The sequence below is a fragment of the Morus notabilis genome, unplaced genomic scaffold (genome assembly GCF_000414095.1).
Source record: "Morus notabilis unplaced genomic scaffold, ASM41409v2 Scaffold1047, whole genome shotgun sequence".
Classification (NCBI taxonomy): domain Eukaryota; kingdom Viridiplantae; phylum Streptophyta; class Magnoliopsida; order Rosales; family Moraceae; genus Morus; species Morus notabilis.
Window position 1 is genome coordinate 77729 of NW_010365944.1, and position 26822 is coordinate 104550.

The following is a 26822-nucleotide window of genomic DNA, read 5'->3' on the forward strand; positions in this document are numbered from 1 at the left end:
TTAAAAAATTATATTTTGACCCCTAAACTTTTCAAAAACTATATTTTGACTCCTAAACTTTATAAAAATTATGTTTTGACCCCTCAATTTTATAAAAATTATAATTTGACCCCTTAACTTTTTTTCAAATAATATTTTTATCCCTTAATTTTTTAAAAATTACAATTTGACCTCATTTTTCAAATTTATTTGTAAAAAGACCCCTACGTAGTAACTCTACTTTCTCCCTTGCTTCCTCCAAATGTTGGGTTCAGATCGAGATTAAAGTCGAATTAGGTTATGATTAGGCCTAAATTTTATTCTATTACAAACTAATACGTAAATAGATTACAATGGTAAAAATAGTGTTGTAAAGAAAAATCTACCTTGTCACATCAGACAATAAATAGGCTCTATGTGGCCACTACCATGCCACATTAGACAGCAGACGGGCGCTAACGGTCGAGGGGTCAGCTTTCCACCTGATTAAAGCTCAGCTATTTCAAAGATGAGTGCTTGTGGTAACGAGAGAAGGGTCGAGCACTCCAAGGCCTTTGAAAATAATCTTTGAAGAAACGCTGAATAACAACAAGATTGCAATGAGCAACATCCACTATGGCGGTCGACTAATCCTACTGTCAAGACGGACATGGTTCTGAGACTCCATAAACTGCCGAAGGTATGTAAGGATTGACAAGGACGAAGGCTCTATCTTAACTTGCCATTCAGGCCCTGCGAAAGCGGAGAAGGTAGAGTGTTCAGTCATCTGATCCAGATGTCAAGAATATCCCCTGAGGTGCCAGGAGGAAAACCCCTAGGTTATTTGCGGGCATAAACAAAGTCAGTGGTAAGAAAAATGATTAGTAGCCTGTTAGCCGCCCAAAACAGACCAATGGGAAGTCCTGGGGAAGTCATTTAGAATTGTACTCAGGACATATGCTACTCCACTACTACTCTGAGGAGATAACGTGTCGAGCGTTTCACAACCATTTAATTGATTCAACCCGCTGATGGTTTAGGATGCTGAAACCAAATACAATCTCCAGCTGGGATGAATTGAAGGAGGCTTTCTCCCTGCAGTTCATCAGGGTGAAAAAGTATATTCTCCCGAAGCAGAACTTAACTATGGTCTACCAAAGAACAAATGAACAACTAAAGGAAAGGTTGTCTAGGTTTGGAGAGGCGGTCGCCGCCACGACAGATATGACAGACATGGAAGTGCTGATGAAGGTGTGATCCAGCATGAAGAAGAACATGGCGTTTAAGCGTGACCTTAATTGCAAATCGTTGACAACTTATAGAGAGTTCTTAGCAAGAACACCGGGGTTCATAAACGCGGAAGAGGCTGAGGCAAATGATCCCGAGCACATATCAAATGAGAACAAAGGAGCTGAGCAGGGGTCAACCTCAGGGAAATAGGACAACTAGAAGGGATGAGGCGGCATAAGGGAAAAGGAAGAGGCTGAGGCAAATGATCCCGAGCACATATCAAATGAGAACAAAGGAGCTGAGCAGGGGTTAACCTCAGGGAAATAGGACAACTAGAAGGGATGAGGCGGCATAAGGGAAACAAACAAGAAGCCTCACCCTCAAACCAAGCAGAGGCAAAAAAGTCGAGGCAAAAAGGAAACCGAAGCCTCACCCCTTCCAAAGGTATGACTCTTATCACGAATTACAGTTGGGGTTGAAGAAGTGTTTAATCAGATAAATAGAGGCAATATGCTCTGCCGACCACCTCCTATGAAGTCAGACCCAAGTAGGCAGAATTAGAATAACTACCGCTAGTTTCACGGTGAGGTCAAACACAACACAAATGATTGCATAGATCTAAAGAATGAGATTGAACGATTAATCTGGGAAGGTAGACTCCAAGAGTTTCGTACCGAATGAAGAAACTAGGGGTAGAGGGAAGATAACCGTCGACGGGATGATGGTCGGCGTGACAATGACCGCGAGCCTGTCAGGATAATCTGGACAATTCATGGGGGTCCATACATAGGAGGGGATTCTAGGAGATCTCAGAAGAACTATGCCAATGAAGCAAGGCAGGTGTACCAGGAGAGATTTTGGAGTCTTTTGTCAAGCAGACCATCGAAGACACCAAGAGTCAGTGGGTCAAAGGTTATCTTTTCTAAAGAAGATGCGAGCGGGGTTCACTTCCCCCATAATAATGCTATGGTGGTAGAGGCCATGATTGAGAATCACACCGTCTGCAGATTCTAGTGGATAATGGCAACTCGGTGATAGTTTATACTCCGATTGCTTGGAAAAGATAGAAATCTCGAAGGAATAAATGGAGAAAACCACCCGACAACTATACGGATTTATCGGAGACTCGGTCATCTCACAAAGGATGATTAGGTTGCCCGTTACAGTGGGAGAAAAACCCAGGCAGGCTACCGTGATGGTGAATTTTGTAGTAATCAAGGAGGCACCACAGTACAATGTCGCGATTGGGAGGCCGACGCTTCAAGCATTAAGGGCCATTACTTCTATCTACCATCAAAAAGTCAAGTTCCCTACCCCTAATGGCATGGGGGAAATGAAGAGCAACCAGTACGAATTGAGGGTTGCGTACTTAGACGTGATACGCGCGTACGATGACCTAAGGAGACTGGAAAGGAGAATGGTATGCCAGGGGCCGAATGATGAGGATATTGACCTAAGGGTTGAAAAGGAGATCACTGGGTCCTAGCCAGTCGAGCAGTTAGAGGATGTTTGAGTGGACGAAGGAGAAACCATACGGGTTCTGAAAATGGGCTCGACATTGCCCCTGGTGTTTAAAGAGGAACTTGGGAATTTTTTGAGGAAAAACATGTTGGGAATGGTGTCCTAAGAGCATGAGATGTAATAGGATATTTATTATTTATTTAATAAAAGAGTTTATTCATCATTTTATGTGTATATATTTGTGAATATTTTATGAATATCAAATAAAAATTCCATGATTACTTATGTGACCTTAAACATTGTATATAAGTGTTATATGCAAGAGGATAATGTTTAAGGATAATAATCAAAAAATGATGTTCATAATGAATTAAATTAAAGTTCAGAATCTTTAATTAAAAAATTACTAATACATGTCATTCCCATTTAGAATGGAATGGTGTTATCCGCACGGTTAATATGGTGATATATTGAATGAGTGTATTACGCATAATAAGATTATGTGGAATAGGGACACAGACACAATATGAATTTTTGATAATTTCTGCTAAATATAGAAATTCTAATTGACTCAATCGATGGTCATATATAGAATGATCTTAATCCTGAGTTCTTAGGAGACTCATATTTATGGATTGTGTATTTTGATTTACTCAGTACGGATTCCGAGATCCTGAATCATATTCCTTATATTTTGGAGACATGATGAAGTAGGTAGCTGGGAATGTTATTATACGAGATGGAATCCATTCCTTCTTGAGAAAGAAGCAGATAAATATTTATCTTGAGTGTTGATTCGGTAGTTGGATTAGGAAGAGCGCTCTAGTTCATGAATGTGTTTTATGAATCACTGTCCATTAGGGAATCAATAGTACTCAAGGATGACGATATAATTAGAGAGGTTAACGGATTCTACCTAGCTCTAATTATGAATTATTTATGGAGAATTAATCTATATGCAGTGACTATATCAAATGGACACTTCACAGTTTATAAGTAATTTGTGTCTATAATTTCAAGAGTGCAATTCCAAGTTTATAGTAGAGTAACTATTAGAATTAATAGAATTAATTAAAGTGTTTAATAAATTACTAATTTTATTAGAGATCGGAATTATATGTCCATTAATCCCCGCGTCGTCCTAATAATTCTACAAGACATAAAGGGCAGAATGAGAATTTTAAAATTATGGAATTCTAAAAATAAAACACTCAAGAATAATTAATTGAGAATTAATTATAAATTAAATAATGTGATTACTTAATTTTGAATTTGAATTTTAGATCACTTATGTGAAGGTGTTCACATAGTGTGAACACAAGGCCTTGTGTGAACACATAGTGTGAACAGAACACATAGTGTGAACACATCTAGATTTATCCATTTCAACTTACTTGATAAGTTGTTCAATTTAGAATTCAAATAAATTTAAGTTTGACTTAAATTGGAATTTGAATTTGAGTTAAAATTAGGCTGCGGGATAAAGGATAATTTTCTCTTCCTTCCCTATCTGAAATTGGTGCCACACAGTGATGAGATCTTCTGTTCATGGCCGGCCATACCAAGGATAAGGGAGTGGGTATTTTTATTCCAAATTCAAAATTGGAGATTATTAACAAACTTTATCTTGGAGAGAAAGATTGAATTCTTTCTAGGAGTTTGACTTCTACTCTATAAATAAGAGAATGATAGAAAATTGTGAGACACAAGTTTTGCAATTAATTTCCATAGTGGCCGAATTTTCTAAAGGGTGGGAAGGAAAAAAATTTTTCTAAAAATTTCACGTCGTGCATGCGTTGGTGTTCGTAGAAAATTTGAGTGTTTTATTGCTAATCCTATTTTGTCTCAGGTGTGCCCACACACACGTCTTCATGCATTCTAGGAATTGATAAGGAAGGCATTAGTTTTCTAAACTAGTTTTGGAGCAAGGAATGTTTGAGGTCAAAGAACTCAAGTTATCATCTTAATTGGCTGCTAGGTATAATTCTCATTTGACTCCTTATTAAATAAATTAATGTGATTAATTTATTCGTGCATAAATTAATATAATCTATAGAGTATCTCAAAAGTCTTATGAAAATTTTTGTTCTAGATGATCCGCTGCTATCACGGTTTCGCATCCGAATTTGATTCAGAAACCAACATGCGCCTGGATCGAAGAGACATTTGTACTGCCAAAAGAACCCCTTAGGCGTTAGAGCCATCATTGCAAATGAGGTTGGATCGAGGAGACATTTGCACTGCCAAAAGAACCCCTTAGGCGTTAGAGCCATCATTGCAAATGAGGTTCAGAGTTAGGTTCCTTCACCCAAAGCAAGCAATGATGCCAAGGAAGGTCCCATCGTAATTAAAGATTGAGGCAGTCTAAAGGAGATCCTCAACCTGTAGGGTAGCTATTGTAAGGGAAAATCTACCATGCCACGTCAGACAATAAATAGGCTCCACGTGGCCACTGCCATGCCATGTCAAATAGAAGATGGGTGCGGACGGTCACGAGATTAGCTTTCCACCTGATTAAGGCTCAGCTGTTTCAAAGATAAGTGCTTGTGGTAGCGAGAGAAGGGTCGACCACTCCAAGGCCTTTGAAAATAATCCTTGAAGAAATGCTGAATAACAGTAAGATTGCAATGAGCAACATCCACGATGGCGGTCGACCGATCCTACAGTCAAGAGAGAGATGGTTCTGAGACTCCATAGACCGCCGATGGTATGCAAGGATTGACGAGGATGAAAGATCTATATTAACTTGCCATTCGGGCCTAGTGAAAACGGAAAGGGTAGCGTGTTCAGTCATCTGACCCAGATGCCAAGAATATCTCCTGAGGTGACAGGAGGGAAACCCCTTCGTTACTTGCGGCATAAACAAAGTCAGTGGCAAGAAAAATGATTACTACCATGTTAGCCGCCCAAAACAGACCAATGGGAAGTCACGGGGAAGTCACAGAGCCACATAGTGGACATAGTAGGTAGATGAACAATCAGAAAATGTACTGAGTAGCTACTGTCTAGTTGAGTAGGATAATAGGCTATTCAAAAGTAACCGCTAGGTAACCTTTTGTCTCGCTTTCCCCCAAAATGTAATCTATGAGATATAAAAGGGGCAAGGCTCCAGAAAGAAGGAGAGGGGCCATTTGAGAGAATTGAGCCCATTGTAATTAAAAAAAAAAAGAAAGAAGAAAGAGAGAAATTCCTCCAAGTGGACATAGCTCTTGAATTGAGAGTGAACCACTATAATTTCTGTTGCTCATTTCATTTTCTTACATTTTCATTCATATTCTGGGCATCCATAAAATCCATACATGACCAGTTGCACTTTTCTAATAGAGATTAACCGGATACAAAGTAGTTATTAACACGTGGTTTGGTAGGTAATCTAACTGACTACTAAGCGGTAATTTGGTTTGTTGTCAAAATTTCACTGTCAACAAATAGTATAATTTTTAATAATACCACTAACCAAATACCGTATTGTATAAAAATTATACAATGCAATATAGTACTATATGATACAATAAAATACAATACAATACACTACGGTACACCAAACATGCCCATATTAAAATTAATAAAACACTATGAAACCTACAAATAGCCTCAGCCATACAAGAATATATGCTAGGGGCAAGCAAACAACCATTATACAGAAGCCAATGAAATAGGATCTGAGCATAGCTATGGCAGCAGAAGCGCAACCACCACCGATGAAGTTGAATGCAAAAACAACCCGAACAGGGGCCATATATCCTCCAGCAACCTCCTTTTCCTCGCACCAACGAAAGTCGTCAAACCTCCATCTCCGGTACCAGTCACCCCAAGACATTAGCCGCTATTCATCTGAACCACATTGATGAGGGGGCCAAGACCCCAAAGCAAAGATGATACCACACTCTAACTCATCAGGTCGATGCCTTTATCGCTAATAGACCGCCCCCATCAACCACCGACCACATCTGCACGATTTCAACCACCATCTCGAAGGCCAAGAGTTTGGTCACCAACCAGTGGCGGTGCCAGATTCTGGCGCTAAGAAGAGATCCTAGACTCGAAATCCTAGCCGTCTTAAGAGAGAGAAAGAAAGAGAATGAAGAGAAAGCCCTTTGCAATATAAGAAAACCAGACTTTTCATATATGCTCCAGCGTGTCAAAACGGATTGGAAAAGCTAGATTTAGTAAAACTATATCAACCCCTTTAGATAGGACTAGTGGTGGAACTTCAGGCCGGCGGGCTGCCCGAAGCCTAAATTTTTTCAGGCTCGGGCGGGCAGGCCCATATGCCAGCCCGTCCAAGGTGGAAATTCGGGCTCGTGCTCGGGCAGCCCAAATTTTGAGACCACGCCGGAGCCCGCCGCCTTGTAGGTGCCGTTGACCGCCGTCCACCGGAGTTTTTTTGAATTTTTCTAGCCATGCCCGACTGCCCGACCCGCTCGAAGCTCGAACTGCCCGAAAAAACGTTCAAAAATCCGACCGTTGTGCCCGACCTGAAAATAAGCCCAAAAACCTAAATTTTGCCCGAAAGCCCGAAAACCCGCCCAACGACTACTTTTTTGCCCGTTGCCGCCCGAACCCTACATGCCGAACCTAACTAGCCGTTGCACATTGATTTTTTTGAAAAAAAATAAATTTTTTTAACCCAAAAATTTCGCTATAAATACCCCCCTCCTCCACACATTTTTCTCACTCAAACTCTCTCAATCCCTCTCAATTTCTCTCAATCTCTCTCAACTTCTTTCAATCTCTCTCGATCTCTCAAATCTCTTTCAAAATTTTTCTAAAAACTATCACATTATCCTAAAGCTCTCTCTCTCAAATCGCTCTTATTTTTTTATAATGGATCCTTTTGGTTATAGTGGTATTCCCGTTGATGCCCAACACAACATGGAAGAAGGGTAATTTCCCACTAATGAATTTGTTACGCAGGAATCTACTAATCCGAGCCCTGGTGGATGTACTGGAGGTCGTGGTCACAATGGTGGTGGGCGTGGAGAAGCGGTGAGTGCAGTGCGACTGCATCTGCAAGTGTTGTAACCTCTAGGAGTAAATGCAAGCGCACCTCGACAGTTTGGGATCACTTCGACATAATTGATGAGATCGATAATGAAGGTAACACTAAACATATAGCTCAGTGTAAATATTGTTTATCTAAATTATAAGGTGACACTATTTATAGCACCACACACTTGAGAAGACACTCCGAAAAGTGTCTTCAAAAGCTTAGCCAATCCAGCGGATCCGAACTCCGCCAAACACAATTATCTTTTGATCGCGCAACCGGTGGTCTAACCACTTGGAAATACGATCGTATGGAAGTTGCATGAATGATAGCTGCTTTAGATCAACCACTTAGTTTTGTAGAGCATCCTAATTGGCAACGTTATATGAAGGTTGTACATAATCCTAATGCACAATTCACTTCAAAAACTACTCTTAGGAAAGATTTATTAAAATTATTTAAAAAAGAAAAAGAAGCATTAATAAACCTTTTACACTCGACTAGCGGGTGTGTTGCGTTAACGGTAGATATTTGGTCTGCCGTTGCCAACAAAGATTATTTAGCTGTAACCGGACATTACTTTAAAGGATTTGATTTAGATAAAAGAATATTAGGTTTTAAATGTGTTCTAGGATCACATAGCGCGGATTTAATATATAACACAATTTTAAATGTAATTGATGAATTTAGACTAAGAGATAAAGTAATGGCTATAACATTAGATAATGCTAGTGCTAATACAAAAGTAATTGAGTTCTTTGAAATGATTTAAGTTCATTCGGTGACGGTACAATTTTTCACCAACATTGTGCATGTCATGTAATCCATTTAATAGTTAAATCCGGTTTAAAAGAAATGGGTAATCACATTAAAAAAGTTAGAGATAGTCTTGCATCGATTCAAGGTAGTAACCAAAGACAAGAAGATTGGTTTAGGTTCTTACAAGCATTAAATATACCTCCTAGAGCATTAGCGTTAGATATACCTATAAGATAGAATTTAACTTACATTATGCTTCAACAATGCATCCCATATAAGGATATCATAACAAACTATATGTGTACAAAATTAGGAGTAAGACATATAGACAAAATTGATTGGCAAATTGTCAAAGTTTTGTATCAATTTTTAAGTAGGTTTCATGAAGTTACTTTAAAACTTAGTGGAACATACTACCAAATATCACCTTTAGCTTTAGGTGAACTTTTAAAAATTAGTATTTTATTTAACGAATATAGGGAGGACCCAATCTTAGGAGTTCCTATCCATTCTATGGAAAAGAAATTTAAAAAATTTTGGTCTAAGTTGCCTTTGTTTTATGGTTTAGGTACTATTTTTGATCCTAGATTAAAATTAGAAGGTTTAAAAAGTGGTTTAGAAAACTTAGGTGAATTTTTAGGCATCAATTGTTCGAACCAATATCCAATAATAAAGGAAAAAATATATTCGATCTATAGTAAATATGAGATTAGGTTTAGAGTACCTCATAGAGTACAGGAACCGCAACAACAAGACGAAAACCTGCATTCATTCTTGAATGTTTTCGGGTTGAAGAAGAAGAAGAAGACAACTCAAACAGAAGCTGTGAGTGAATCTTCATCAACAAGTGGCAGTGGCAGCGGCGGCGGCAGCTTCAACGAGCTTATAGCGTACCTCAGTGAAGGCTTAGTAGTCGGCGGTACGGCAGAATCGTTTGACTTAGTTCAATGGTGGAGGGCACGGACATTAACTTGGCCAATCCTAACTCGATTGGTAATGGATATATTTTCGATCCCAGTCTCCACTATTTCATCCGAACAAGCCTTCAGTACGACAGGAAGAATACTTGAGGAACGCTGGAATGCGTTGCAAAGGGATATTGTTGAAGCCTTGGTTTGCCTTAAGGATTGGGATCGGGCCGATCAACGTCTACAAGATACAATTTCACCGGCAAGCCAAGAATAGATCGATGAATTTAATTGATTAACATTTAATTTTGAAGACGATCCTTTAGCTTCAAATTAAATTGTAAATTTGTAATTTGTAAATATGTATTTATCTTTGATATTGTATTTGTAATTGTATAACTTTGTAAGTTTGTAAAATTTGTAATTCGTCACAAAATGATTGCACTCTTTTTTCCTAGCCAAGTTTTTATCCCAATTGGGTTTTTTCTTGGTAAGGTTTTTAATGAGGCAATCATGAATTACAACACAAAATAACTTAATATTAAAAAAAATTTTAAAAAAAATTCGGGCTACTCGGGCAGCCCGGCCGGGCTCGGGCGGCCTAATACAAGCCCGCGGCCCGTTTAAGGTGAAATTCGGGCTCGGGTGGGCGGCCTGAATTTTTCAGGCGGCTCGGGCTCGGGCTCGGGCAAAAACTCAGTTTTTTCGGGCGGTCGCGGGCGGCCTGTCCAAAGTTCCAGCACTAGATAGGACAAACTCTTTTGACCTGTTGCCACAAAATATCCTAGAATCATAGCAAGGCAACTTAAAATTTTCTTCCTTAAAACTGAATTATGCTAATCAAAATCAACTTAATCAAATTATCACCAAATATAAAAATTAAACCCAAAAACAGATTTCATCACATCATCAAAATATCAGTCACGATTCCATTAAATATATATATATATATATATATATAAAAGTCATGATTCTAAATGCGCTAAACAAATTTGATAATAAGATGTCAAAAAAAAACATATGAGTAAAGTTCATAATAGAGCTTTTTTTTGGGGTGAAAGGGTATTGGAGTTGTCACTGCTTATCTTTCGTGTTCCAACGCGTTCTCCGCAACCAAACACCAATTATTGACAACGATACACTACCAATTAATAAAAATACTCTTCTTTTTTAAGTATTTCATACGTAAGGAAACATATTAAATTTCAGCAATAACAACGGAACATAACAACTTGTACGTGACCCTCTTGTTGTTTTCTTGTTTCCTCACGTTTCATGCCTAGATTTTGTTATTTAAAAACTGTAATCGGTCAAATGGTTCGTTTTCATGACGGTGATCTTAACGCATTAGGTGACTTGGGGCCAAACTAATTAACAAAGAAAACCATTCTTTTTGCTTGATAGAAATCGTTCTTAATCTACAATATACAAATTACAAACCACTTGAAAATTTCGTTAAGCAATTTGTCATTGGGTGCGTCTATTACACCCCATATTCTACTGGCACACACTATTTTTTAATAAAAATTTTTATTATTAAATTACCCATAAGTAAATTTACTTATAAAGACAACAATATTTAAAAAAAAAAAAAAAAAACTCATTACACACCCTACTTTAAAAAAAAAAAAAAAAAAAAAAAAAAAAAAAAAAAAAAAAAAAAAACCTATTGCCCTCAAAAAATTATGGTGCCCTAGTCCTTCTAAAAGAAATAAGGATCAATTTCAACGTGAAACAGTCTCTCTAAAAAAGTACGCAGTTAAATTTATCTTTAGAAATTCTTGTTTTTTCGTCCAATTTCTTATGATTATACGTGTTAGGCAGCATTTCCGGAATCATTAAATGTGCAACAAATCCAAAGGCTTGTCCGAGCCCAAGCTCTCCCGAGCTGAAAGTTCAAAGGTCGCGTGATGTTATAAAGTGAAGTAACCAACGCTAATTGAAGACATTGAATGGTTGAAAGTTAATTCTTATTGATTATTCATCAGTTTTAACTCACAAAAAGGTGAAGAGCCTCATGGTAATTAAGAGAGAATAAACTCTCGAATTAATGGGAGAATTAAACTCCCTCAATCCTAATGTACTATAAATTCCCTCAGTTTGAGAGGAAAGGATGGGCACTCATTTCTGAATACAATTGTCTTGTGATTGTCTTCATTTTGTTTTTATTATTCTTTCAGAGGTTCTTTGTGTTCTTCGAGTGTTCTTCCAATTTTCTTAGATAATTTGCTTACTCAATCCGAATTATTAGTCTAGGGACATTGGATAAGTGTTGGACAAAATTTTGCTCCAACCTTTTTGGTGCTAGAAAGAGGGCCCTAGTGTGATTAACATCCATGGGTTCTCTCCGACACTTAAATTTTTCTATCTCATTGCTAGGTCATTTTCAGGTATGGCGAGTGACCAAGTCTCAAGTGCTCAACGTACCCATACTGAGGGAACCCAAAGAAGGGGAATCGACGCTAATGCTGAAAGAGCACCACATGCTCCTCGTCCACCAACACGCACTGACAGGATCGAGGCACGAGTGGACACATTGGTAGGGATGGTGAATCAGCTCATCACTACCTTTAACACGGTTCGTCTAGCAAACAACCACCAAAGTGGGCCGGCAAATTCTCAGAGTGCTAGGAGTGGGCCTAGCCAACGTTGGAGCCAGCGGAATGAAGGTGAGGATCAATCCCATAAGAATCAACCAAGGGACTTGCCCGAGCCGCAGGAACCACGTCAGGCACCTAGGCGTCGGAATGCTTTGTCACAGATTGAGAGTCATCACGATGTAACTGAAAGGACTAGGACATCAGTATTTGACAGGATAGAAGCTAACCATAATAGCGAAGAAGTTGATAGTACCTGGACACTTGGGTCTGATGATTTCACCACTACTGATTTGCGGGATCGACCCAACGCACGACAGAATGTACAAGCAATTGTACCTATGCCCTCAAACAACCAGGCAACTTAAAACAGGAGTAGGAGGAGAGCCGAAATACCACGATCTTCTCAAAGCCAAGTAAATAGGGTGAATCAGAACCAGAACTGACATGATAATCAAGAAGGCATGAGTCAATCCAACAGGAGCACCCGTGAGGAACAACTCGAGCAGCAGCTCAAAATGATACGAAGGTGAATGGATGACATAAAAGCCAACAAGAATTTGCCGGAAGGCGTAAGATACTTGTTAGATGAAATAGAGCCGCCATTCACTGAGGACATCATGGCAGAGGAATTCCCTGCTGATTTCAAGATGATTCCCATCAAGCAGTTTGATGGGAAAGAGAATCCAACAGGACATATACATGGATATAACACATGGATGTGAATTCGGGAAGCCACACAAGCTCAGATGTGCCAAGCATTTTCTTTGATGCTTACTGGGCCGGCGCTTCAATGGTTCCAACAATTAGAGCCAAGGTCAATTAGTTTGTTTAACTAGGTGAAACAACAATTTGTAGGACGATTTGTGATAGTGAAAACTCGCAAGAAAGATAAGCTTTATTTGTTCTCCCTTAAACAAGGAGCTGATGAATTGTTAAAAGCCTACATTGAACGTTTCAGTCAGGAAATGAATTATGTGGAAGGATACACTGATAGTGATGTTGTGGCCGCAATTCGGGAAGGGCTTCAGGAATGTGATATGTTGAAGTCAATTTACAAAAAACAACTAAAAACCTTCACCGATCTTGTGATCCGAGCTCAGAAGTTCATTAGCGCTAAAGGATACATGCACAATCGGAGAGGACAATCTCAAACGGATCAATCATAAAATGACGATAGAAGAAGGATCTAAAGGAGAAGCAAAAAAGTTGAAGTCAGAGGCACGACAGGATGTGAACAAATCCAAGACTGCCTTGACGCAAAAGTTCCAAGCTTACGCTCCACCAGATACGACAAGGGCCTACACACCCTTGAATACGACAGTGGCACAAATTTTAATGCAGATTCAACATCAGAATTTGCTGACTCCTCCAGCTCCTATGAAGGGATATCCTAACAAGAGGGATAAAAGTAAATATTGTTACTTCCATAAGGACCATGGCCATGACACCTCAAGTTGCTGTCAATTAAAAGGACAGATTGAGGCACTCATTCAATAAGGCAACTTGCAGGAGTTTGTAGACAGAGTGATAGCAGAGAGAAGAATTGCACTCCCGACAACAATGGGAAAACAAGCAACGCTCGTGGAGCGAATACAATAGTTGGGAATAATTCTGTGTTGAATGAGATCAGGATAATTTTTGGGGGACCAGAAACTGGTGATTCCATGCGGGCTCGGAACCTGTATGCTCAAGAAGCTAAAGGTCTCGATTGTGGCCAATTTGTAAATATGACAGAACATGTCACAAAATTTGCAAAGATGGAGGACATTGCCATAACCTTCATAGAGGAGGAGGCAAGGAAGTTGCTTCATCCACATAACAATGCCATAGTTGTGTCTTTGCAAGTGGCAAATAGCTTAGTCCACCGAATTTTGATCGACAATGGGAGTTCAGCGGATATACTATTCAAGGATGCGTTAACCAAGATCAACCTAGGTGGAGCAAAGTTAACATCCGTGAACACCCCACTCCAAGGCTTTACTGGAGCATGCATTCATACTGAAGGAATGACAACACTCCCAGTTACCATGAGAGAAGGGGACACAAAGGTGACAAGAATGGTAAATTTTTTGGTTGTGGACCAACCATATGCTTACAATGTTATCATAGGGTGACCGACTTTGAAGGCAATGAGAGCGATAACTTCAACATATCATCTAATGATGAAGTTTCCAACAAAGAATGGCGTTGGAGTGGTGGTTGGGAGCCAACAAGATGCACCAATCTGCTACGTGAAAGTAACCAACGGGAAGGTTGAATCAAAAGGAAGGGAAGTCTAGAAAAGTACTGACACATATTTGAAATGTTAAGCACCTTAAGAAATATTAACAATAGTTAAAAAGTTTGAAGTTTAGTGTGCGTTTTACTTTGATGTGACGCCAAGTTTGTCAGGTGAAACATATTATTACTAAATAAAGTCGAAGTGTTTGCTAATTTCTTCTTTTAATATTTTCTTTATCATTTTGTTCAATATGACAAAGAAAATGGGGGGACAAAAGTGTATAAACACGGAAAAAAAGAAAAAGGGAACAATCCTACCCCAGGTGGGCACGGGAAAATCCAAAGAGCTTCAGCTTAGAAAAACCTGACCCCAAGTGGGCTCAGGAAAATAAAAGAAAAATGGAACAATCCGACCCCAGGTGGGCACGGGAAAATCCAAAGAGCTTTAGCTCAGAAAAACCTGACCATAAGTGGGCACGGAAAAATAAAAAAAGCTTCGGCTTGGAAAAATCCGACCCCAAGTTGGCACGGGAAATAAAAAAGAAAAAAAAGAAAAAAAGAAAAGACAAGGGAACAACCCGACCCCAGGTGGGCACGGGAAAATCCAAAAAGGAAGAAACCTTGGTGTGAGAAAAGCTAAGCCTAAGTTGGGCTTGGGAAAATCTCAAAGTCGAGGAAATATTATCACGAAAAAAAAACCGACCCCAAGTGGGCACGGGAAAATCCTAAGCCAAGGGAGAAACTTGGCTAAAGGAAAAACCTGACATCAGGTGGGCACGGGATAACTCTAAACCAAACAAATATATATTTTAGCTAGTCTGCATTGATAAAATGTAGCAATTGCAAAGAAAAATAAGAAAATTATTATTATGTTGCAGGAAAGATAACAAAAGAACAAGTTTCAATAAAGAAAAAAATGCCAGCCAATCGGGCCCAAGTACACAAGAGCAAGCATGAAGAATAAATTGCAAAGCTCAAACTTGCCGGAGCCCAAGCTCGCCTGCGCTTAGTGTGCGACACTTATGGATTGGGGGGCTGATGTTGGGCGGCATTTTCGGAATCATTAAATGTGCAATAAATTCAAAGGCTCGTCGGAGCCCAAGCTCGCCTGCAGCCATTCTCATCAGAGCCCAAGCTCTCCCGAGCTGAAGCTCGTCAGAGCCCAAACTTGCCGGAGCCCAAGCTCTCCCGAGCCCAGGCTCACTAGTGCCCAAGTTTGCCGGAGCCCAAGCTCTCCCGAGCCCAAGTTCACCGAGCCCAAGCTCTCCCGAGCCCAAGCTCTCCCTCAATCCTAATGTACTATAAATTCCCTCAATTTGAGAGGAAATGACGGACACTCATTTCTGAATACAATTGTCTTCATTTTGTTTTTATTATTCCTTCCGAGGTTCTTTGTGTTCTTCGAGTGTTCTTCCAATTTTCTTATATAATTTGCTTATTCAATCCGAATTATTAGTCTAGGGACGTTGGATAAGTGTTGGACGAAATTTTGCTCCAACACGTTTGCATATATATAAGTTCTGACGCCACTTTCTACTTTTGGTGTAATAATGAATGCATAAAAAAAAAATTTAAACTACATTCCCAGGTAATTAAATCCCCCCATTGAAGTTAAAAAAAAAAAGGCTCCATGCCCAAATCTTCAGTAAAAAATAAAATAAAATAAAATAAACAAAGAGATAAATAAAAGATAATATTAAGATTAATGGGTGATTAAATTCACTCACCCCTTCAAATAAAAATTTCCTATGACAAAATGATACTCATACGAAATGACAAAAACGACAATTATAATCGACTTAATTACGAAATTAAATTTTTAAGAGAAAACTTACGATATAGTTTTTTTTTCTTTCTTTCAACCGACCCTACATATTATACCTCAAATTATGAACTATTGCTATTTTGAAATCCATAATAAAACCCTATTTTTACCTTTTAATAACTTTTACAAAAAGTTGCATGCAGATATCTTAAATTTTCTTTTCTATTTGTTTGTTGTATGATTATTATTATTATTATTTTCATTTTATATTTTTGTTTAGGGTTTAAACATGAATTTATGATTAAAAAAAAAAAGGAATCACAGTGTATCTTTTTAGTTTCTTGATTGGAAAGCTTTTATTTTGGCTTCATAGTTGTTTTCTTTTTTAGTGCAAAAGAAATGAAAAAAAGAAGATGTTTAAGAAACAAAAAGCTTTCTAGAATTGATACAACGACAACTAACAATTCATAGAACACATTATCTCAATTATAAATTTATGCGGATCAGAACTTTAGGGTTAAGAACATAATTTCTATCCTAGATTTGATGAGTCATGAACATATGATTAATGGAAACAAAGCCTGATAATTTATGAAAATAGTTGGGGTAATCTTAGAATGACAGGGGCGTGTGGAAAATAAATTTAATCTTTTTAAAATTATATAGTGTATATTTAAAAAAGAGTGTAGAGAATAAAAAAAGATGTGAATAGAATTATTGTTAATAATTTTATGAAAATAGTGAGGAGTAATTTTGGAATAATAAGGATATGTAAAAAGAAAATTTAGTTATTTAAAAATTATGTAGAGTGTGTAATTAGAAAGAAATGTGAATAGAATTACTCTTTTAAAATTAGCTATGCATACATAAAAAAAAAGGTACGCATTCTATATAATTATAATAATATATGACATCAGAGTTAACACGTAAATGTACAATTGGTTAAAAATGATCCATAATATTGCATAGTATTGGCTCGTAACTCTCTTCCAATCATATCGGACAGTATTTTTTTTCCCCCTCGAATTCTTCAACAATTATTATTCTGAAAGGGTCAAATAACGGACGGCTGCCTAACGAAATTTAAATACTACTGGTATATAGAATGTTATTTTCTATATATATTTACCTATCAAAGCTAGGTATGACATACAAACCCTTAGAGTAGTAAACAATTATGGCAGGCTTCAAGCAGTACTCGTCTCCAAATTATTGCGTTTTCATAGTAGCTTCCTTGACCTTCGCCGCGACCGGGTGTCTCGCACATCATCGGCCTCCATCGGCCGTCAAAGCAGCCTATTACCCTTCGTGGACTACCAGTTTCCCAGCTTCAGCCATAAATACATCTTTGTTCACTCACATCTTCTATGCTTTTCTAGCTCCAAGCAACCTGACCTTCAAGTTGGAAATATCGAATTCAACGTCAATTTCCCTTGGGAATTTCACGAGCACACTCCGCTACGCTGATCCCCCGGTGAAGGCGCTCTTCTCTGTCGGCGGGGAGGGCAGCGGAGACCATTTTGTGAGCATGGCGTCGGAAGCCTCCTCACGTAGAATTTTCATAAAATCTTCTATAGAAGTTGCACGTAAGTATGTATTTGATGGGGTGGACCTTGATTGGGAATTTCCATTAAGCCCAAACGAAATGAAGCTCTTAGGCCGGTTGATGAAAGAATTCAGGAACGAGATCAAGAAGGAGGCCCATCTCACGTCTCGGCCTGCATTGCTGCTCACAGCAGCAGTGTACTTCTCTTCCGACTCCTTCTTGTCTGGTGTCCCCCGCTCGTATCCAGCGGCGTTGATGGCGAAAAGCTTGGACTGGATCAATGCCATGTGTTATGACTACAATGGGGCCTGGAGTAATATTACCGGGCCCAATGCCGGGTTGTTTGACCCCAGTAGTAACGTCAACACTGTATACGGGCTCAAATCATGGATCAGGGCTGGGATGCCGTTGGAGAAAATTGTCATGGGCCTGCCACTCTATGGCAGGACGTGGCATTTAAAAGACCCGAATGTGAACCGAATTGGGGCAATGGCGGTCAGCCCAGGCCCAGGAAATGGGATGCTCAGTTTTTTTGAAGTGGACAATTTGGTGAAAGAGAATGGTGCAAAGGTGGTATACGATGTGGACACTGTCTCTGTATATACAGTTGTCAATTGGTCATGGGTTGCGTTTGATGATGCTCTAACAATAACTACAAAGATTGGGTTTGCTCAGGCCCTTGGGCTTCGTGGATACTTCTTTTGGGCCTTGAGTTTCGACAAAGAGTGTGTAATCTCAACACAAGGTAATTTTTTTGGCACAACTTGTGATAGTAGAACTTTGAACTTGTGTTATTCATCGATACTGCTTTTAAATGTAAATTACCTCAAATGTTTATACAAAAATGATAAATTTAAATATCAAATCTCTAAAAATAATACTTCTAAAATTGATCAGTAGTTTTTTCTCTCTAAGAAAACCTCCTTGTGAGCACAAACCCAACTTCCTTGTCACCATAATGAGTAAAGAACGCCCTTCTATTCGGCTATGGCTTGGCAGGAAACAAATGTTGCCTTTGTGTGACCTCCCTTTGTTTCATGCAGAGCCATCTCCGAACGGAGCTGGTCTTCGAAAATGCTTAAGGGCATACACCCTTTTAGGACCCCATTTCAATCTGCTCCCATGGAATACATTTCCCTCTTGCTTGAGGGCAATTCAGTCTTCGAAAATGCTCATTGAACAATGTTGTAATAAATAAACTCGGTATTATTTCTATTTATACTTGTTTTGATTATGGTTTTCTTTTTTTCCTGAATTTTGCAGCCTCAAGGTCATGGATTCTTGACAAGTGAGAATCGAACGCCTCATTATTTGGCTTATTCAGAGTCATGCAACATTTATTATTGTAGTTGTTCACCCCAATGGAGCATAACTAACACTTGGGGACAAAATTGAAATCCTTCAGTCTGTTTCTCATTTTTATGATTATTGTCAAAATGATTACTCAAATTCTCTGTCAAATCCTTTTTAATTATTTTCATGAAGATTCAAAAAGTAATTATTACTACAACACAAATACCTGTCAACCACGGTAAGTTCACATCGGTCTGCACATTTAACGTCGGTTATGTAGTAACAGACGTAGAATTTACTAAAAAACGGTTTGGGATAACACTCCCACAAACCACTTCGGTTGAAGCACAACGGGGGTGGAAAGTGCACTCCCACACCCCGTTCCTAAAGTTGAATTATTGAATTTAGAATAATTAAATGTTATATTAGTAACTAATTTAGGTTTTAATTATTAATTGTTAAGATATAAGTCATCAGTTTAAATTATTTGAGTTAGATTAGGATTCATTTTACTCATGTATATATCAATTATTCCTCTCTCCTCACGGTCGCTCGCCTACAAATCGTCTGAAACCTCCCCCCCCCCCCCCCCCCCCCGGTAAATGCATGCTTGTTAAGTCTTATATTTGCTATATCTTAATAGTCAGATATATTTTTAATTTAGATAATCGGCGTCACAAATCCACTTCCGTTGCTCCTCCATCTAATCAAGCCACCGCCATCACTGGAATTGTCGGCCCTACTCTTTTTTAATTAATCCAACTAATTAATTAGAAAGATTAATTAGTTAGTTCATCTCACGCTTCATTATTAACCAAAAGATCAATTATACTTGTTACTCGAATCATTTCCTTTACAGACTTTAATTAATTAATTAATCATAGAGAATTAATTAGTTACTTCTTTTAATTAAATCTTAAATAATTTATTTAGAGATCTCAGAATTAACTTAATTTATTTCCGTGGACATTCAACATCTAATCTCGTAATTAGTCGGCCTCTCGACTTATGTAGTCTTACGCCTCAACTCCTTAATCTCCTAAAGATCGGGTTACTTATTTTAAGTTTCAGGTGTTAACTTTGTTATCAAAAAGGTTGCTGTCAGTAAATCTAAGGATCCATCTATCCTCAACTTGGGTTCTTGGGCTCATTAAAAGGACGTTTAGTTCGTTAATTCGAGTTGAGATGTGATTTTATGTGAGAGCTTTTTACTGTAGCAAAAAAGTTAAATGTGACTGTTTGTGAGAACTTTTTACTGTAACAAAACTCGAATTCTAAACTCGAATCAACAAAATGAACGGGGTCTAAGTCTCTTTATCTTAAATGGTTTATGCTAAGGTCACCTCTGGTCCTTTAAGAAATTTTGGGTGGATTTCGGACTCCAATTGACAATTTTACTCTAAGAGAAAATTACCATTTTAACCCTAGCATGTTTTGACAAAACCTATCAGTAAATCTAAGGATCCATCTATCCTCAACTTGGGTTCTTGGGCTCATTAAAAGGACGTTTGGTTGGAGGATTCAAACCATGTGATTTAAATTATTTTCGATTTACGTGAATTTTTTGTGAGAAAAAATACTGTAACGAACCATAAATCATGATTCGAATCAGGAAACGAATCCCTTTACCAAACATCTTCTAAGTCTCTTTATCTTAAATGGTTTATGCTAGGGTCACCTCTGGTCCTTTAAGAAATTTTGGGTGGATTTCGGACTCCAATTGACAATTTTACTCTAAGAGAAAATTACCATTTTAACCTTAGCATGTTTTGACAAAACCTAAGGAGTTTGTTATCCTAAATGTTATGCCCTTAAAGACCGTGAGCCAAAACTCAGAGGACGGGGTTTGTTTTGACTATTTTACCTTTAGCGGTCAAAATTACCGTTTTACCCCTAACGGCTTTCTAAATAACTAATAGGTCCTGGTCTTGGCTAACTAGACCTTTCAATGTATAAATAAGGTTCTGGAATCCTATTTACAGGTTGATTTGAAACTACGATTTTATCGCTAATGTCGAGAATTTTGACGGTTTTACCCCAATAGATTCATCTTAAGACAAGGATCAAAAGTCTCAACTGGGCACAAGGCTGATTCTAACCAAAAAGTTAATTTTATCCTCGGTTAAAGTTTGGTCAACTCAAATTCCGGACGCGGTAACTTTTTAGTGGTGCAGAATCTAAAAAAACTTCGAACTGTGACTTTTCTCTACTCATCTTGAGCTACAATAATTCCTTGTAGCTAAGGCTAATTCGGCCTCTATCTAGGACGTCCTTTGTAAATCTGCATGTTTTTACACTTACGGGCATTTTCGTCCACGTTATATTGTTGAAAGTTCTCGGATCTGAATCAAACTTTCCAGACCTCCATAAATCACTTATAAGCAGTTTAAAGGTTGCACTTTTATACCATATTAACCATTTTTCATGCCAAGCTTTATATCTCATGCCATACTAGTTTAAATTTCTAAATTTTCACAAGACTATTGCTAGTCTACTAACAAGTTAGTGTTTTTCACTTTATTTTCATGTTTCCAACACTTTAAAACCAGATCTAAAGTCCTCAAACATAGCCATATCAAAAATCATAATATCAATTTCACAACATCGTAGATCTAAGGGCAAGAACCTAGACAAAAAATGTCTTATTTCTCCACAAAACCAATCACAACATTCAAGTTGACTTTCTTAAGGTGTTTACCTTTGTTTGATGCCTCGATCTTTTCAGTATTCTTAGCCCTCTCAAGATCTATATATTTTAAAACAAGATCAAAACTTTTAAAGGAAAAAATCCACATAAAACATTATTTCTTAAGAAGCACAAAAATCAAAACCCTAGATCTAGGTTTCTAGTGAGTTATCCTCTTTACCTTGAGTGGGCTCCTAGATCTTCTTGAAAACTCCTAGATTGAAGACAACCTCTAGGAGAGAAGATACACCTTTCAATATTTTTTAAAAGAAACACAAAAGGAATGAACAAGATTAAGCTATGAATATGGATTCTTACCCACAAACTCTTTTCTATATTCTTGGATCTTCAAGCTAGGAACTAAGAATCAAGATTTTGGGACTCGATTGGAAATCTTTTTGGAGAGGAAATCTACTAGGGGTTGCAAGTTTTGGAGAGGGGAAATGAGAGAGAGTTTAAACATTTTAACCCTAGCATGTTTTGACAAAACCTAAGGAGTTTGTTATCCTAAATGTTCTGCCCTTAAAGACCGTGAGCCAAAACTCAGAGGACGGGGTTTGTTTTGACTATTTTACCTTTAGCAGTCAAAATTACCGTTTTGCCCCTAACGGCTTTCTAAATAACTAATAGGTCCTGGTCTTGGCTAACTAGACCTTTCAATGTATAAATAAGGTTCTGGAATCCTATTTACATGTTGATTTGAAACTACAATTTTATCGCTAATGTCGAGAATTTTGACGGTTTTACCCCAATAGATTCATCTTAAGACAAGGATCAAAAGTCTCAACTGGGCACAAGGTTGATTCTAACCAAAAAGTTAATTTTATCCTCGGTCAAAGTTTGGTCAACTCAAATTCCGGACGCGGTAACTTTTTAGTGGTGCAGAATCTAAAAAAACTTCAAACTGTGACTTTTCTCTACTCATCTTGAGCTACAATAATTCCTTGTAGCTAAGGCTAATTCGGCCTCTATCTAGGACGTCCTTTGTAAATCTGCATGTTTTTACACTTACGGGCATTTTCGTCCACGTTATATTGTTGAAAGTTCTCGGATCTGAATCAAACTTTCCAGACCTCCATAAATCACTTATAAGCAGTTTAAAGGTTGCACTTTTATACCATATTAACCATTTTTCATGCCAAGCTTTATATCTCATGCCATACTAGTTTAAATTTCTAAATTTTCACAAGACTATTGCTAGTCTACTAACAAGTTAGTGCTTTTCACTTTATTTTCATGTTTCCAACACTTTAAAACCAGATCTAAAGTCCTCAAACATAGCCATATAAAAAATCATAATATCAATTTCACAAGATCGTAGATCTAAGGGCAAGAACCTAGACAAAAAATGTCTTATTTCTCCACAAAACCAATCACAACATTCAAGTTGACTTTCTTAAGGTGTTTACCTTTGTTTGATGCCTCGATCTTTTCAGTATTCTTAGCCCTCTCAAGATCTATATATTTTAAAACAAGATCAAAACTTTTAAAGGAAAAAATCCACATAAAACATTATTTCTTAAGAAGCACAAAAATCAAAACCCTAGATCTAGGTTTCTAGTGAGTTATCCTCTTTACCTTGAGTTGGCTCCTAGATCTTCTTGAAAACTCCTAGATTGAAGACAACCTCTAGGAGAGAAGATACACCTTTCAATATTTTTTAAAAGAAACACCAAAGGAATGAACAAGATTAAGCTATGAATATGGATTCTTACCCACAAACTCTTTTCTATATTCTTGGATCTTCAAGCTAGGAACTAAGAATCAAGATTTTGGGACTCGATTGGAAATCTTTTTGGAGAGGAAATCTACTAGGGGTTGCAAGTTTTGGAGAGGGGAAATGAGAGAGAGTTTAAACTTCTAAGTTTGTAGAAGAGAGGGGAAAAATGAAAAATTACAATACCCACTTAACCTATTTATAGACAAGCTTTATTGGGGACTAAAATGCAACAAAAGTTTTGCTTAAAAACCCCTCACAATGGCCGGCAAAGTATCATAGGGAAATGAGAAAAGTTTTGCAAGTTTCTAGGTGTAATGATTTTACTTTATCTCTTTGTCTAATGTATATTAAGCTTCATTTCCATTTTGGTCCACGGTTAATTTAGCAAAGGTTCTCCTATCTCCTTTTTCCATTTTTAGAAAGATTCCTTGTCACAACTTTTTCATGGATGTCACTAGGCTTAGAAGAGATAATCTTTTTGTCTTATAAGGGTGTGGTAGATTTAATTCTAACCATTGATATGAACTGCCATTCAATCTCCACCGTTTGATTGGAATCATTTCCCATGACTCTTGTGATTTGATAGCTTGATTTTATTACTTAAAAATCTTGGTTACTTTTGTTTGTTCTTGGTGTTTTAGCCTGTTTTTATTGTGTTTTATTTTGCTTTCATAGGTTTGAGTTAAAATGAACAAAAAGGTCTTCAAAAGAGTAGAATTGGGAGCCAAATCAAGCCATGAAGCCACTGTAGCAAAATGGAATTCGTGTTGCAGTGCGGACTGCAGAAAGCCAGGCTCAAGTCCCTGCCTCAGGCGTTGTAGCGCTTACTTCTTACATTGTAACGCACCTTAGAAACTAAAGTCCTGCTGTAGCGGGAAAAATACTTGCTGCAGCGGGTTTTCTGGCGCTGCTAAGGTCTTCTCAAAAACCCCTAACGGCGCTGCAGCGGGAAAGTGATCAATTGCAGCACCTCCACGCGTTTTGCAGTCATTGAAGGTTTCATTTGCACTGAGTTGAAGGGTAGTATAAATAGAAATGGGCTAAGAATAACAAGGGGACGCTTGGAAACACAAAAAACAGAACCAAAAGAGGAGAATACAAGGTTTTAGAGAGCGTGCTTGGAGATTAGATGGGAGCTTGAAGATTTGGAGCTTGTTCTTGAACGAGTGTTATTTCCTTCTTCTCCTTCCTCTTATATCTTCTAGAATTTGTATTTTCCTTGATTGTGTGTAGACCATGGATATGAGATTTGGATTGTTTATAGTTTATGCTATGAGATTATTGATGTATACTTCTAGCTAAACTGTTTAGAGCTAGGGATTTGATGTAGTTTTACCATTGTTATGTTATGAATTTTCTCTATGCTTGTTAATATATTTTCACTTCAATCCATTTGTGTTTCTCTATGCTTATTGTCTAATTTGATTATCCATTGAATTATAGATATAGATGGGTAAATTTAGGCTCGGGAGAGTTACTTTGACATGTTGGATTTCGTGAAGCACAACCTAGAGAGTTCGAGAGGCCAATAATTCGGGTAATCAATGTTAGGTTGCTTAATGGATGCTTGATTTGGTTAGACTAATAGGGATATTGTTTAACTGGGTCTTGCATACTAATTTACTCGGCACTCAGGAGAGGGAGTGAAATTACTTTCGAAAACCTAAGTTAATGAATTCAGTGAAATTAGTTAACAAGCTTAAGAATCAGATTAGCATAGCTCGGTAAGATGAAATCAGACCCCTAGCCGCTTTAATACCTTCACAGTTCCCTTTGATCCGTTCTTGTTTCGAAATTACTGCTTTACCTGCTTTGTTTGTTTAATTCTATTGTTTTAATTGCTATATTCACTCAAATTTGAATGCCTAGATAAAGTTATTGTTATTGTAATTGTGGTACTTAGTTTAACTTGCAAAAACTAAATCTCTGTGGGACGATATCTGTACTTAGTTATGTTGGTTTTGAAATGTTTACAAAGTGCATAAGCGTGGTAGTGCGGATCGTGCATAACAAAAATTTTCACAAAACTTTTGAATACGCTATAGATTATATTAACTTATGCAATAATAAATTAATCTCATTAATTTATGACAATAGACACCTTGCTAACGATTAGGCAGATAACTTGATTTTTTTGGCCAATGAACAATCCTCGCTCCAAAACTTTCTTAGAATACCCAAGCCTTCCTCGTCTACTCCTTTAAATTCGCAAGATGATGAGTGTGGGCTCAAGGTAGTAACGAGACAATAAGATTTGACATATTGTTGGAATAGATAGTAAATTCAATTTCAATATTATGTGCATGAATATCATAAATAATTATTTTGGCATAATTAAACGTGATGCATGATGCACATGGTAAATACATAAAAATCATGATTTTATACTAAATGCCAACGATAATCTAATTTACCACAAATATAGCGCCGCCGTAAGGTAGAGCCAAATATTCACAAATTGAACCGAGACTTTCTCAATTAACAAGATTATCAAAATGTCTCATATTTTTATTAATTATCGTTATTCTGGTCAAAATATAATTAATAATTTCATTATATTTTATGAGTAACCCACCGTTTTGGATTCAACAAACTTAACTCCAGAGTGCCGCCGTAGGGTAGGTCAAACCGAAAATACATTATTGAATCCTATCGCTAGGAAGTCAACCTTGATATCGATCTAGAATGGACATTCTCCGGAGGGAGGACGAAGTGAAAGCCGTTGTGAAGCGCCGTCCCGGATCACGATGTTGAACTAACAGTGGAGATCAGTGGGTCGTATTGCCATACATCCCTCTCCCACTCAATATTTTGCAAATATGTATTTTCTTTGAAAATCATCTCATGGTTTTCAAAACTTCAATAAAATAAACATGTTATTTCATTGAATATGTGAAATTCCTAAATTTATCTCTTAAATTTAATTTCACATAATTACATTATTTTGCAAATCAACTTAGCGCTTAATCCTTATTTTACTTTCCAAAACTCTTTTAACAAAATAAAATAAATAATAATATGCGCATGTATGCATGACATGTAATTAAACATATGAGTAGGCACACTAAATCTATATGGCATATTATATGCATGGACATATAACATATAATCATCACATGAAATATAAAATACGCAATCGGCTGTTGAAACAAATTTGACCAGGTTCCATGGATAATTAAATTACAACACAATTAAAAAATAATGGAATTAAAATTACAATAATTTACATCCGTTACATCAATGGGCCTTGAATTTAATTCTTCAGTCTTCAAATTTATCCTCTTCGGGTCTGGGCTCTGTTTTTCCTTGATCCAAAACTCTTTTGGATCAAATTGCAGGCCAAACAGGGTTTTGAAAACCCTCGGGCTCATAAGGGCCCGCTTTGGCTCACTGTGTCTCAGCCACAGATGTAAGTGCGCAGGCGGGGTGCGTGGGCGCGATGGCACATAGGTGGACGCGCGGGTAGTTGGGCGCGCAGGGTGCTGGGCATGGGGCTGCTGAGCGCACGGGCTGTTGGACGTCGCGAAACTACTAGAGTGGCAGCGGCAGCAGCAAGGATGTCTAGCGGAGGTGACCTGAAGTTTTTTGAATTTTATCTCATAAAATTACAACAAAAATCCTATACCCGAAGGTTTACAAAATTTCTAATCAAATTGAAAAATTTTGCAAATAAATTACACCAATCC

At 37.7% G+C, this 26822-nt stretch overlaps 1 protein-coding gene and 2 long non-coding RNA genes across 3 annotated transcripts; 1 reads left to right on the forward strand and 2 right to left on the reverse strand.

Annotated features, from left to right (window-relative positions):
* Positions 1-17068: 17068 nt before the first annotated feature.
* Positions 17069-18729, forward strand: LOC21386693 (chitinase-3-like protein 1). Its single transcript, XM_010108858.2, has 3 exons — positions 17069-18182; positions 18481-18624; positions 18701-18729. The coding sequence occupies exons 1-3, from the start codon at positions 17069-17071 to the stop codon at positions 18727-18729; spliced, it is 1287 nt and encodes a 428-aa protein (XP_010107160.2).
* A 2712-nt stretch (positions 18730-21441) lies between these two features.
* Positions 21442-21871, reverse strand: LOC112093723. The gene is made up of 3 exons (XR_002903172.1): positions 21735-21871; positions 21598-21648; positions 21442-21476 (listed from the first exon to the last, which is right to left on the reverse strand). It is a non-coding gene; the product is annotated as an uncharacterized LOC112093723 (long non-coding RNA).
* A 948-nt stretch (positions 21872-22819) lies between these two features.
* On the reverse strand, positions 22820-23282 carry LOC112093725. The gene is made up of 3 exons (XR_002903174.1): positions 23132-23282; positions 22995-23045; positions 22820-22873 (listed from the first exon to the last, which is right to left on the reverse strand). It is a non-coding gene; the product is annotated as an uncharacterized LOC112093725 (long non-coding RNA).
* Between the last annotated feature and the right edge of the window lie 3540 nt (positions 23283-26822).

Coding starts and splice junctions, on each gene's coding strand:
- LOC21386693 (XM_010108858.2), top strand. CDS start 17,069: ATGGCAGGCTTCAAGCAGTACTCGTCTCCAAATTATTGCGTTTTCATA. Junction 18,183..18,480: donor GTGTGTAATCTCAACACAAG/GTAATTTTTTTG, acceptor TGTTTCATGCAG/AGCCATCTCCGAACGGAGCT. Junction 18,625..18,700: donor AATGCTCATTGAACAATGTT/GTAATAAATAAA, acceptor TGAATTTTGCAG/CCTCAAGGTCATGGATTCTT.